The 13,564-nt window shown below is 40.0% G+C and overlaps 1 protein-coding gene across 2 annotated transcripts in view; it reads left to right on the top strand.

Annotated features, from left to right (window-relative positions):
- Positions 1–11,145, top strand: part of cabp1b (calcium binding protein 1b) — a 20,837-nt gene extending 9,692 nt beyond the window's left edge. The window contains exons 2-8 of one of the 2 annotated variants that reach the window (XM_027018254.2): positions 1,333–1,491; positions 2,737–2,767; positions 3,249–3,386; positions 3,511–3,620; positions 3,722–3,796; positions 4,092–4,164; positions 10,285–10,310. In XM_027018254.2, coding sequence (XP_026874055.1) covers positions 1,333–1,491; positions 2,737–2,767; positions 3,249–3,386; positions 3,511–3,620; positions 3,722–3,796; positions 4,092–4,164; positions 10,285–10,310 — 612 coding nt within the window. Of the gene's footprint in view, positions 1–1,332; positions 1,492–2,736; positions 2,768–3,248; positions 3,387–3,510; positions 3,621–3,721; positions 3,797–4,091; positions 4,165–10,284 lie in introns of both variants that reach the window. The other variant, XM_035535664.1, reaches the window with a different exon arrangement.
- The last annotated feature ends 2,419 nt before the right edge of the window (positions 11,146–13,564 follow it).

The following is a 13,564-nucleotide window of genomic DNA, read 5'->3' on the forward strand; positions in this document are numbered from 1 at the left end:
ACATCGCTGTCAGATCCCAGCTAACGTTAAAATGGGTCTCTGTAGCAGGTTTGGATCTCTCAGGTCCTTGGTGGGACGTGTTCACCTCAGCTTCACTCTCCCAGATTTAAACTTTAAGTGGTTTCATCTGCTTTGGTGAGATGCAGAAGGTGTTGCACTTAAATGAAGGAACCGCAGAAACTCAAACACCATCACGTCTTCTCAAGGTCTATACACACACACTTGGGTGCTTAGTGTGCACAGTCATCTGAACAGAGACCATAGTCCGATGCTATCAGTGTACGTCTGTTTGTGTGTGCATGTGTATTTGCATGTCAGTGTGTTTGTGTTCATTTGTTAGCATGTGTGTGTGAGTGTGTACTTGTGTGTGTTTGTGTATGTGTGCGTCTGTGCAGGACAGTGTCCTCAATCCTGCCCCCCATTGGGTGCTGATTGCTTTGGCTCTGGGAGGTTGTACTGATCTGGGACCAGCAGAAGTGGCACTGAATAAGTTTCTTATACACCAAAAGCTAAAGAGTCTGAGATTAGTGACCGGGTGAATATTGAACTCAATATTAAAATGGTCACGTGTTGTAACTGAAACCATCCAGCTAGTCCAGAACAAGTCTAGAAGCAGTTAGAGCCAGAATACAAGCCATCAGATTGGCCATGCCCTCCTCTCCTGGCTAAGGCTGTAATGTCTGGAGTGCATCTCCACTGATCGGTCTGTGTTAAACCTGACACACCTCTTCCTCCTCTTCCTCCTCTTCCTCAGCTATGAGCTACTGAATCACTCCAGTTGGTGGTTGTGTGTGTGCTTCTGTACGGCATGTCTAGGAGACGTTTGGATTATGTTTTCGGCATAAGTTCTTGACCTACATGGTAGTTCTTTATCTTAATACCTCTGATAAAGATTTTACTTTTTATTATGATGTCAATTCCAAAATATGCAACTGATTTTTAGAATATTTACTGGACAAAATTGGTTAAATTAAAATTTCTTTATTTCAGAATGTAGTTGAACTACTACCATTTAAAAACTTCAAAAAAAGCCCTCTAGAAGTCTATTTCTCAAGTGTGAGTGTAACTAGGATTAACAGAAGTGTGAGAATTACTGGAAAGATCAGTGTGATGAGAAATGGGATTATTACATGTGTGAGTGTAACTGGAATCCTCACGAGTGTTACTGGGATTATCTCTTCTGTAGATTACAGAATAACTGCACTGAGTGTAATCTCAGACAGAACCCCCACATTCTCTCATTTTAGCGGTCTCTAATCGTGTCTCCGCCCCCTTCCTGCTCGTCCTGCCCCCACTCGCGCTCTGCCCCCATGACTCCACCCACCCCATCAGGACAGGAAGCGGCATTACAGGGCTGTGCAGGTGTGTGAGGAGAGCGTGGCGTCAGTTGATACTGTCTTAGCTTTGCGGCACACGTCCGACTGCACACACAACGTACTGGGACCAGCCTGCGTCTTCCTGAGGGAGGGCTTCGCGCAGATCCGGCAGACTGTACGTAAGTTTGGATGCACACGCACACACACATGCACATGTGCACACATGCACGCGTGCGCACACACACGTATGAGCACAACACGCATGCATACACACTCACATGCACACGCACACACATGCAAACATGCAAAAACATGCACGCGCACACACCCATGCATACACAATCATGCGCACACGCACGTACAAATGCACACACACGCGCACGTGCACGCATGCACGCGCACACGCTCATGCGCACAGGCACATGCATGCACATGTGCACACACACACACACACACACACATGCACACACACACACATAAGCACACACATTTGCACATGCATTTGCACACACATGCACACGTATCCACACACATATACACATGCACATGTATTTGCACAGGTATACACACGCATTTACACACCTACACAAATGCACCCACGCATATGCACAAATGCACACACATACGGAAATGTGCACATGTACACACGGATGCACACATACATATGCATTTACATACACACATACACACACGCATATATGCACACACACACATGCACACACAGATGCACATATACACATGCATTTACATACACACATGTGCACACACATATGCACACACAGATGCAAACATACACATGCATTTACATACACACACACACACATGTGCACACACAGATGCACACATACACATGCATTTAAATACACACATTCACGCACACATGTGAACATTTGTGAAAATGCATATGCAAACACAAATGCACACATACAAATGGCCATGTGTGCACATACATTTACAGTCACAAACACATTCACCGGCCCTTAAAGCTCCAGACGGGGCTCAGGGGGAGATGGCGTCAGCTTTAACATTATCTTTTGGTGTGTGTGCGAGCGCAGAGTTCTGCCCTGGAGCTGGAGAAGCCACGTGCTCTGCCTGTCTGCTCATGCCAGGGTCAGAACGACTAAGCTAAAGCCTCCTGTGTGAAGCCTAAAGCTCATCTGTGCTCAGAGATGCTACATTTGCACATTTGCAAAGTCAAACCTTAAACCTGAACACCATCTTAGTACTTGACATGTTTATCCATTTCATGAATAAATTCAAGGTTTTGTTTTGATTTATTTTAAATCAGACCATTATCAGCGTGGTTCTAACTTTACAGGCAGGGTTTACATTCTCTGACATTACAGATCTACTGAACTGGTTTAAATGGAAGCAGAGGCTGCAATCTGTGTATATTAAACACACCTTTATTTCATTTCAGGACAGAGAATTAAGACCAGAAGAACTGGAAGGTAAGAGGAATCAGACTTATGACACAAAAATCTCCCTATTAAACGATTCAAAGGAAAGAGATGTAGATTTTGGCCTAATCCTGTGTAGACAAATACATTATAATAAAGCACTGCTGATAGAAATGATAGTTTTATACTGTAAATATGTATAACTGACAGTTAATAACAGTGTTAGAATTACTGGTATTTAGACTGATTCAAATAAGATTGTGTGACTGCAACAGTGTAGTTTTAAAAATGTGAAAAACATGGTGACATAATTGTTGCTCAACTGAATTGTACAGTACACCGGTTGTTGTCTTCTGCTTGAGTGGGTTGATGGGTAAGCACTCAGAGAAAGGTGTGTGGCTCAGTCAGACTGCCTTGTCTTGCTAATGGGGCCACTGCCATCATTATGTCCACATGCTACCACAGTGCATGCTCTGTGGGACGTTTGTTCTGCAGTTGTCTAACCACAACTTTTTTTTCTTCTGTCCGCCAGAGCTCAGCAGTGCATTTGCTTTGTACGCCAGGAAAGGGTTAATCAAATGCGTGAACCTGGGAGACTGCATGAGAACGATGGGATACATGCCCACGGAGATGGAGCTTATCGAACTGAGCCAGCAGATCAACATGAACCGTACGCAAGAAGCCCCTGACCCCTGACCCCTGACCCGTACCTCTCCCTCCAACCCTGATGATTATGGCTGTGTTGTAGGCTTTGCTCTGAGCCTGCTGTTTCGTTTTCTGTCCATTGCGTCCAGTGGGGGGACGTGTGGACTTCGAGGATTTTGTGGAACTGATGGGGCCCAAGATGTTACAGGAGACGGCAGACATGATCGGCGTGAAGGAACTGAGAGATGCGTTTAAAGAGGTGAGGACATGAAGCGGTCCCTGCTTAAAAGGACGGGGCGACAGACGTTCCGCTCGGCCTGACCTGGTTCATATTCCACACGGTCTCCTGTTGCCTTTCAGTTTGACTCTAATGGCGATGGCATGATCAGTGTCCCAGAGCTCCGTGAGGCCATGAAGAAGCTGCTAGGGCAACAGGTTTGTGTCAATCATCCCATCAGCCCCTCCCCTCTGCCCTCACTGGCCTGAGTCAATATCCTTGAGTCTTCCATACTGTTTCTGTCCCCTGTAGTGTTTCTGTCATGTCTGGTATCTGTATTTCTCAGTGGACTCTGTCCTGTAATGTCTGTTATGCCTATGCTGTCTATCTTCCATAGTGTGTCCTCTGTCCTCACTGGTCTGTCTGTATCCTCTGTAATGGTTTCATCATTTGTAGTGTTTATAACTTGTATAGTGTTTACAGCTTCCAGTAAATCTTTATGCATTACTTCAGGTAGCACACAAAGAACTGGAAGACATTCTGAAAGACATCGATCTTAATGGAGATGGACGTGTGGACTTTGAAGGTGAGTACGACAATTCAGTAGTGTAATAGAAGTGTTCAGTAGTGTAATATAAGTGTACTCTGTTCAGTAGTGTAATAGAAGTGTACTCTGTTCAGTAGTGTAATAGAAGTGTACTCTGTTCAGTAGAGTAATAGAAGTGTACAGTAGTGTAATAGAAGTGTACTCTGTTCAGTAGTGTAATAGAAGTGTACTCTGTTCAGTAGAATAATAGTAGTGTACTCTGTTCAGTAGTGTAATAGAAGTGCACTCTGTTCAGTAGAGTAATAGAAGTGTACAGTAGTGTAATAGAAGTGTACTCTGTTCAGTAGTGTAATAGAAGTGTACAGTAGTGTAATAGAAGTGTACTCTGTTCAGTAGTGTAATAGAAATGTACAGTAGTGTAATAGAAGTGTACTCTGTTCATTAGTGTAATAGAAGTGTACTCTGTTCAGTAGAGTAATAGAAGTGTACTCTGTTCAGTAGTGTAATAGAAGTGTACTCTGTTCAGTAGAGTAATAGAAGTGTACAGTAGTGTAATAGAAGTGTACTCTGTTCAGTAGTGTAATAGAGGTGTACTCTGTTCAGTAGCGTAATAGAAGTGTACTCTGTTCAGTAGAGTAATAGAAGTGTACAGTAGTGTAATAGAAGTGTACTCTGTTCAGTAGTGTAATAGAAGTGTACTCTGTTCAGTAGCGTAATAGAAGTGTACTCTGTTCAGTAGAGTAATAGAAGTGTACTCTGTTCAGTAGAATAATAGAAGTGTACTCTGTTCAGTAGAGTAATAGAAGTGTACTCTGTTCAGTAGTGTAATAGTAGTGTACTCTGTTCAGTAGAGTAATAGAAGTGTACTCTGTTCAGTAGAATAATAGAAGTGTACTCTGTTCAGTAGAGTAATAGAAGTGTACTCTGTTCAGTAGTGTAATTTTAGTGTACTCTGTTCAGTAGTGTAATAGAAGTGTACTCTGTTCAGTAGAGTAATAGAAGTGTACTCTGTTCAGTAGAATCATAGAAGTGTACTCTGTTCAGTAGAGTAATAGAAGTGTACTCTGTTCAGTAGTGTAATTTTAGTGTACTCTGTTCAGTAGTGTAATAGAATTGTACTCTGTTCAGTAGTGTAATAGTGTACTCTGTTCAGTAGAGTAATAGAGGTTTACTCTGTTCAGTAGTGTAATAGAAGTGCACTCTGTTCAGTAGAGTAATAGAAGTGTACAGTAGTGTACTAGAAGTGTACTCTGTTCAGTAGTGTAATAGAAGTGTACAGTAGTGTAATAGAAGTGTACTCTGTTCAGTAGTGTAATAGAAATGTACAGTAGTGTAATAGAAGTGTACTCTGTTCATTAGTGTAATAGAAGTGTACTCTGTTCAGTAGAGTAATAGAAGTGTACTCTGTTCAGTAGTGTAATAGAAGTGTACTCTGTTCAGTAGAGTAATAGAAGTGTACAGTAGTGTAATAGAAGTGTACTCTGTTCAGTAGTGTAATAGAAGTGTACTCTGTTCAGTAGAGTAATAGAAGTGTACTCTGTTCAGTAGTGTAATAGAAGTGTACTCTGTTCAGTAGAGTAATAGAAGTGTACAGTAGTGTAATAGAAGTGTACTCTGTTCAGTAGTGTAATAGAGGTGTACTCTGTTCAGTAGCGTAATAGAAGTGTACTCTGTTCAGTAGAGTAATAGAAGTGTACAGTAGTGTAATAGAAGTGTACTCTGTTCAGTAGTGTAATAGAAGTGTACTCTGTGCAGTAGTGTAATAGAAGTGTACTCTGTTCAGTAGCGTAATAGAAGTGTACTCTGTTCAGTAGAGTAATAGAAGTGTACTCTGTTCAGTAGAATAATAGAAGTGTACTCTGTTCAGTAGAGTAATAGAAGTGTACTCTGTTCAGTAGTGTAATAGTAGTGTACTCTGTTCAGTAGAGTAATAGAAGTGTACTCTGTTCAGTAGAATAATAGAAGTGTACTCTGTTCAGTAGAGTAATAGAAGTGTACTCTGTTCAGTAGTGTAATTTTAGTGTACTCTGTTCAGTAGTGTAATAGAAGTGTACTCTGTTCAGTAGAGTAATAGAAGTGTACTCTGTTCAGTAGAATCATAGAAGTGTACTCTGTTCAGTAGAGTAATAGAAGTGTACTCTGTTCAGTAGTGTAATTTTAGTGTACTCTGTTCAGTAGTGTAATAGAATTGTACTCTGTTCAGTAGTGTAATAGTGTACTCTGTTCAGTAGAGTAATAGAGGTTTACTCTGTTCAGTAGTGTAATAGAAGTGCACTCTGTTCAGTAGAGTAATAGAAGTGTACAGTAGTGTACTAGAAGTGTACTCTGTTCAGTAGTGTAATAGAAGTGTACAGTAGTGTAATAGAAGTGTACTCTGTTCAGTAGTGTAATAGAAATGTACAGTAGTGTAATAGAAGTGTACTCTGTTCATTAGTGTAATAGAAGTGTACTCTGTTCAGTAGAGTAATAGAAGTGTACTCTGTTCAGTAGTGTAATAGAAGTGTACTCTGTTCAGTAGAGTAATAGAAGTGTACAGTAGTGTAATAGAAGTGTACTCTGTTCAGTAGTGTAATAGAGGTGTACTCTGTTCAGTAGCGTAATAGAAGTGTACTCTGTTCAGTAGAGTAATAGAAGTGTACAGTAGTGTAATAGAAGTGTACTCTGTTCAGTAGTGTAATAGAAGTGTACTCTGTGCAGTAGTGTAATAGAAGTGTACTCTGTTCAGTAGCGTAATAGAAGTGTACTCTGTTCAGTAGAGTAATAGAAGTGTACAGTAGAATAATAGAAGTGTACTCTGTTCAGTAGAGTAATAGAAGTGTACTCTGTTCAGTAGAATAATAGAAGTGTACTCTGTTCAGTAGAGTAATAGAAGTGTACTCTGTTCAGTAGTGTAATAGTAGTGTACTCTGTTCAGTAGAGTAATAGAAGTGTACTCTGTTCAGTAGAATCATAGAAGTGTACTCTGTTCAGTAGAGTAATAGAAGTGTACTCTGTTCAGTAGTGTAATTTTAGTGTACTCTGTTCAGTAGTGTAATAGAATTGTACTCTGTTCAGTAGTGTAATAGTGTACTCTGTTCAGTAGAGTAATAGAGGTTTACTCTGTTCAGTAGTGTAATAGAAGTGCACTCTGTTCAGTAGAGTAATAGAAGTGTACAGTAGTGTAATAGAAGTGTACTCTGTTCAGTAGTGTAATAGAAGTGTACAGTAGTGTAATAGAAGTGTACTCTGTTCAGTAGTGTAATAGAAATGTACAGTAGTGTAATAGAAGTGTACTCTGTTCATTAGTGTAATAGAAGTGTACTCTGTTCAGTAGAGTAATAGAAGTGTACTCTGTTCAGTAGTGTAATAGAAGTGTACTCTGTTCAGTAGAGTAATAGAAGTGTACAGTAGTGTAATAGAAGTGTACTCTGTTCATTAGTGTAATAGAAGTGTACTCTGTTCAGTAGTGTAATAGAATTGTACTCTGTTCAGTAGTGTAATAGTGTACTCTGTTCAGTAGAGTAATAGAGGTTTACTCTGTTCAGTAGTGTAATAGAAGTGCACTCTGTTCAGTAGAGTAATAGAAGTGTACAGTAGTGTAATAGAAGTGTACTCTGTTCAGTAGTGTAATAGAAATGTACAGTAGTGTAATAGAAGTGTACTCTGTTCATTAGTGTAATAGAAGTGTACTCTGTTCAGTAGAGTAATAGAAGTGTACTCTGTTCAGTAGTGTAATAGAAGTGTACTCTGTTCAGTAGAGTAATAGAAGTGTACAGTAGTGTAATAGAAGTGTACTCTGTTCATTAGTGTAATAGAAGTGTACTCTGTTCAGTAGTGTAATAGAAGTGTACTCTGTTCAGTAGAGTAATAGAAGTGTACAGTAGTGTAATAGAAGTGTACTCTGTTCAGTAGTGTAATAGAGGTGTACTCTGTTCAGTAGCGTAATAGACGTGTACTCTGTTCAGTAGAGTAATAGAAGTGTACAGTAGTGTAATAGAAGTGTACTCTGTTCAGTAGTGTAATAGAAGTGTACTCTGTGCAGTAGTGTAATAGAATTGTACTCTGTTCAGTAGTGTAATAGTGTACTCTGTTCAGTAGAGTAATAGAAGTATACTCTGTTCAGTAGTGTAATAGTATTGTACTCTGTTCAGTAGTGTAATAGTGTACTCTGTTCAGTAGAGTAATAGAAGTATACTCTGTTCAGTAGAGTAATAGAAGTGTACTCTGTTCAGTAGTGTAATTTGAGTGTACTCTGTTCAGTAGTGTAATAGAATTGTACTCTGTTCAGTAGTGTAATAGTGTACTCTGTTCAGTAGAGTAATAGAAGTATACTCTGTTCAGTAGTGTAATAGTAGTGTACTCTGTTCAGTAGAGTAATAGAAGTTTACTCTGTTCAGTAGAGTAATAGAAGTGTACTCTGTTCAGTAGTGTAATTTTAGTGTACTCTGTTCAGTAGAGTAATAGAAGTATACTCTGTTCAGTAGTGTAATAGTAGTGTACTCTGTTCAGTAGAGTAATAGAAGTGTACTCTGTTCAGTAGAATAATAGAAGTGTACTCTGTTCAGTAGAGTAATAGAAGTGTACTCTGTTCAGTAGTGTAATTTTAGTGTACTCTGTTCAGTAGTGTAATAGAAGTGTACTCTGTTCAGTAGAGTAATAGAAGTGTACTCTGTTCAGTAGAATAATAGAAGTGTACTCTGTTCAGTAGAGTAATAGAAGTGTACTCTGTTCAGTAGTGTAATTTTAGTGTACTCTGTTCAGTAGTGTAATAGAATTGTACTCTGTTCAGTAGTGTAATAGTGTACTCTGTTCAGTAGAGTAATAGAAGTATACTCTGTTCAGTAGTGTAATAGTAGTGTACTCTGTTCAGTAGAGTAATAGAAGTGTACTCTGTTCAGTAGAATAATAGAAGTGTACTCTGTTCAGTAGAGTAATAGAAGTGTACTCTGTTCAGTAGTGTAATTTTAGTGTACTCTGTTCAGTAGTGTAATAGAAGTGTACTCTGTTCAGTAGAGTAATAGAAGTGTACTCTGTTCAGTAGAATAATAGAAGTGTACTCTGTTCAGTAGAGTAATAGAAGTGTACTCTGTTCAGTAGTGTAATTTTAGTGTACTCTGTTCAGTAGAGTAATAGAAGTATACTCTGTTCAGTAGTGTAATAGTAGTGTACTCTGTTCAGTAGTGTAATAGAAGTGTACTCTGTTCAGTAGTGTAATAGTAGTGTACTCTGTTCAGTAGAGTAATAGAAGTTTACTCTGTTCAGTAGAGTAATAGAAGTGCACCCAGTTGACTTCACTGCGTAATTCCACCTGCTGGTTTGAGGTTATTAGCAAAACCAGGTGATTGGATTAGAATTTGACATAGTGCATTTTCTTTCTGACTCTGAACTCTGTGAGGGTCCTGTGCCAGGTGCTGTCCTTCATCTGGCGCTGTGATAATTTATGATATCTCACCATTCTAAAGTACTGAATAGTCTTCACTGGGCAGAAAAAAAGGAAGGTTGATAATAATGCATAATGAACAGGCATCTGTGTTACAAACAACAAACGTAGAATATTCTGTATCCAAAATCACCTTTATTGTAAATAAAATGTGGACAGCACTGGTGTGATTGCTTCTTTTTTCTTTTTTATTGGTCTTATAGAGAAAACAGATGCATTTTGCCATGTGTTAATGACCTTGTCATGACATTGTAAATGGCATTGGCCTCTAAATAGTGTTAACTGCAAGATCACACCTTTAACCCCTTTGGCACGGTGGCCTGTGACGACAGCGTCATTAACACGCAGAAGAGCGCTGTGTGCCAAAACACATCAGATGTTTGTTCTGTGAGACCAATAAATGGATACCAGCACTGTCCACGTTTTATAACGCAAGAACAGTGGAACCGTCTCGAAGCAGGACTGCATGTCTGGAGTGGGCTGTCAGGTGTCTCCACCCTCAGAACCCATGTACAGCGTGAAGAGGGAAGTAGCTTGACTCAGGACAGAAAGAGGATCCACACCACAGAGGACTGGAACAACTCTGACAGATCATCTCCTGGCTGTGGGATTATTTCAGATCTTAGAGTTCCCTCACAGTAAAAGAGCATAACAGAGCAGATTACAGGACATTGGTACAGGGCAGGCAGGACAAAGCTGTTGCGTTACATTTCAATGTCTCCTGTTCGCTCCCCACCCAGAGTTTGTGCAGATGATGTCCCGCTGAACCTCGTCTGGAGGGACGGAGACAGCTGGAGTCTTCACCAGAGGAACCTCGGGAACACAACTTCTGACCTCAAAGTCCAGCAACAGACCAGTAGCACAACGTTGTTCCCCTTATTCATTACAGTCAGCCCCAGAATGACTCACTCACATGCAATTAGAAACATTGAACACAAACAAATGTCTCAGTTAATTCTCACCTTGATCATCTTACCCTGAATATATGAGAGAAAACAAACCTTCCACCAAATAAAATTGTTCAAACAACAACAGCAGTAAAATGTATTTTCAACACTTCTGAGAAACACTTATTGGCCCCCTTGCATGTAACTGTGTGTTCTTTAATCTAATTTCCAACATTATATATCTCTAATAATGATGGCTGAGTTGGAAAAGCATGAATGCACAAAGACCATCTTCTACACAAAGTCTCTCCAGGTCAGAGTCTCTCCGGATCAGAGCCTTCTTGCATCTCTCAAGCTCAGCCCACAGGATTTCAGCAGAGTTCAGGTCTACAAAAATTTGATTCTATCCTCAGTGAACCATTTTTGTGTGGATTTGGAGGTCAGATTTGCTTTGGATCATCGTACTTCTGAAGTGTCCAAACTCAGCCGAGTCTCATCCTCCATGTACTGGAACTGGTACCGGTACTGGTATTGGATGAACCTGGAACTGGTACTGATGGCTAGATTTGAACATAAAATCTCCTCATATTTTGTAGATTTTATGATAGCACATGTCCTATTGGGAAAAGCAGCACCACAGTGTCTCACACACACACACACACACACTCACACAGACACACACACACACACACTCACACACACTCACACACATTCACACACACACACACTCACACACACACACACACACACACACACTCACACACACACACACACACACACACTCACACACACACACACACACACACACACACACACACACACACACACACACACACACACACACTAATCTTTCACGCTGGGGATTATGTGTCCCTGACTCTCTTTTAGCTGTGTGTAGTGTGTTCTGACACACTCGTCTACATTTGTGATGTTTAGTGAGCTCTTCATTTGTGGTTTGATATTAACAGAAGCTTTAATTAAATCACTGTCCAGATATACTTTGGGAGATTTCCATTAATCTGAATAATCACTGAAAGGTTAGATATCTCACATTTCTCTTATAAGATCCAACTGATAAACATCAGATATTTATCTGGCTGTGTTTGCCAAGGTGTAGTGACCTCCTTGGGTGCCGTAAGACTGGGTCTACTGATGGTTGCATGGCTCATTATTAGTGTTCAGCTCTGAGGAAACACAGAACATCTGTGTTGATGCTTTGCAACAGGATTGTGATAGACCAGTGCAGGAAAGTCTGAGTCTCTCTGGTACTTTTCCTCCTATTAGCAACAAATCTTGTGGATACTGGATGCCAGAAACTCACTGAAATCTCTCTCTGTCTCAGTCTGTTTATTATTGTGTGAGAGAAGGTGTGTTTCTCTCTAGAGGAGATTTTATTTCTGTAATAATAGCCTGCCAGCTGTTAGACACACATCTAGTTTTTAGCTTGTTTATCCTTTAATATAAGATCAGAAATCTGCACCATTGTTGCTGTATTGGTGCACTGTTCATGTGTTCCTTATCATTTATCGAGTGTTGTTGAATCTTTTCCCATGGCAACATTTTCTCTCTGCCCTAAGAATTAGACGTTATTTGTTATAAGACATTATCTTTTGTGTGAACTCTGTTGTTTGAAAAGCAGCATTGGTCATGTTGTGCACTCTCATCTCATCAAGTTCTGTCCAAATGAAGAAAATCCCAGTACTAGAATAATTAGCTTTTCTGGTTCATTTTACTGTGTTTGTTTTATTAACCTGTGTGTGTGTGTTTGTGTGGATCACTAGTGAGATATTCTTCCTGTTCTTTATGGTGTCTTTTCCCCAGGTGTTTATCTTGTGTGATTGTATGCATGCCAAAATGTTACTGTAAGGGTGTAAATCTGATTAAAGAGTTGTACTATGAAACCTCATTTTCAGTACCATTTATTGATGCTAAATTATTTGAATACCCCGAGTGTGCTCTCTGAATAACTGAAGATATTATCGGCCATTGTACCAAGCATCAATGTTTGTGACAAAACCGTTACAACTTTCAATGCAGCATATATTTCACATATACAAATACCCAGTTTGAATACAGTACGAATAGTGCTGTGGTTCCTTGCTGAGGCTTAGACTGGTTGAACTGATGCGACACCAGCTGGACAGAGATGGGTTTGTAGTCTATTTGAAGCTATAGGTTTTTTTTCCTACCAGTTACGCAGCAGTGACGTGCTATTACGTTGAATGCTTGCCTATATGTTTATAATTACTAACAGGTTTAAAGTAAGAGTTTTACTTCAGTTTGGAAATAAAATATCTGTGTTGTCTTACTTTGTGTTAATGTTTTTTTAAATACAACAAAATTAACATATAATCTGACTTCTGGCAGATACACACTTGACCTTTATCGGTCAGCATTATTTTGGGCCATATTAGCTTCTCCAGCAACGGTCAGCTAGAATTGTAAAGAAAACAATCAAACTGAAAATGACAAACTTCAGGTCAGCATAGGTCAGTAAAGGTCAGTCAGAGAATGACCAGAGGGAAGACTCGCCTGGGAGTCGTAACTGGCATTCCTACTACTGACGCGAATGGGTTGGCTGGCGTAGCAGAAATGCTAACATGCTATTGACCGAAACCCTTTTGATGTAGAAAAAAGAAACATACAGGTACGTCTTCTTTACTATATTTAGTGTAATACATACTTCTACTTTCCAAAAGTAAAGAATGGTCCTGAACAAGTGGTGAGAAACTATTTTATTTTTGTTTGTAGCCGTTTATTGAGGCTTTGCGAGCTACTTCTGGCGTTTTATGGTCACCGTTTTATATTAATGGGATGATTAGAAGTGGACACTCCTCATAAACACTTCACGGAAGTGGACACTCTCCTCATAAACACGTCACAGAAGTGGACACTCCTCATAAACACTTCACGGAAGTGGACACTCTCCTCATAAACACGTCACAGAAGTGGACACTCCTCATAAACACTTCACGGAAGTGGACACTCTCCTCATAAACACGTCACAGAAGTGGACACTCCTCATAAACACTTCACGGAAGTGGACACTCTCCTCATAAACACGTCACAGAAGTGGACACTCCTCATAAACACTTCACGGAAGTGGACACTCTCCTCATAAACACGTCACAGA

This window comes from Electrophorus electricus, chromosome 17 (genome assembly GCF_013358815.1).
Source record: "Electrophorus electricus isolate fEleEle1 chromosome 17, fEleEle1.pri, whole genome shotgun sequence".
In the NCBI taxonomy this organism is placed as follows: domain Eukaryota; kingdom Metazoa; phylum Chordata; class Actinopteri; order Gymnotiformes; family Gymnotidae; genus Electrophorus; species Electrophorus electricus.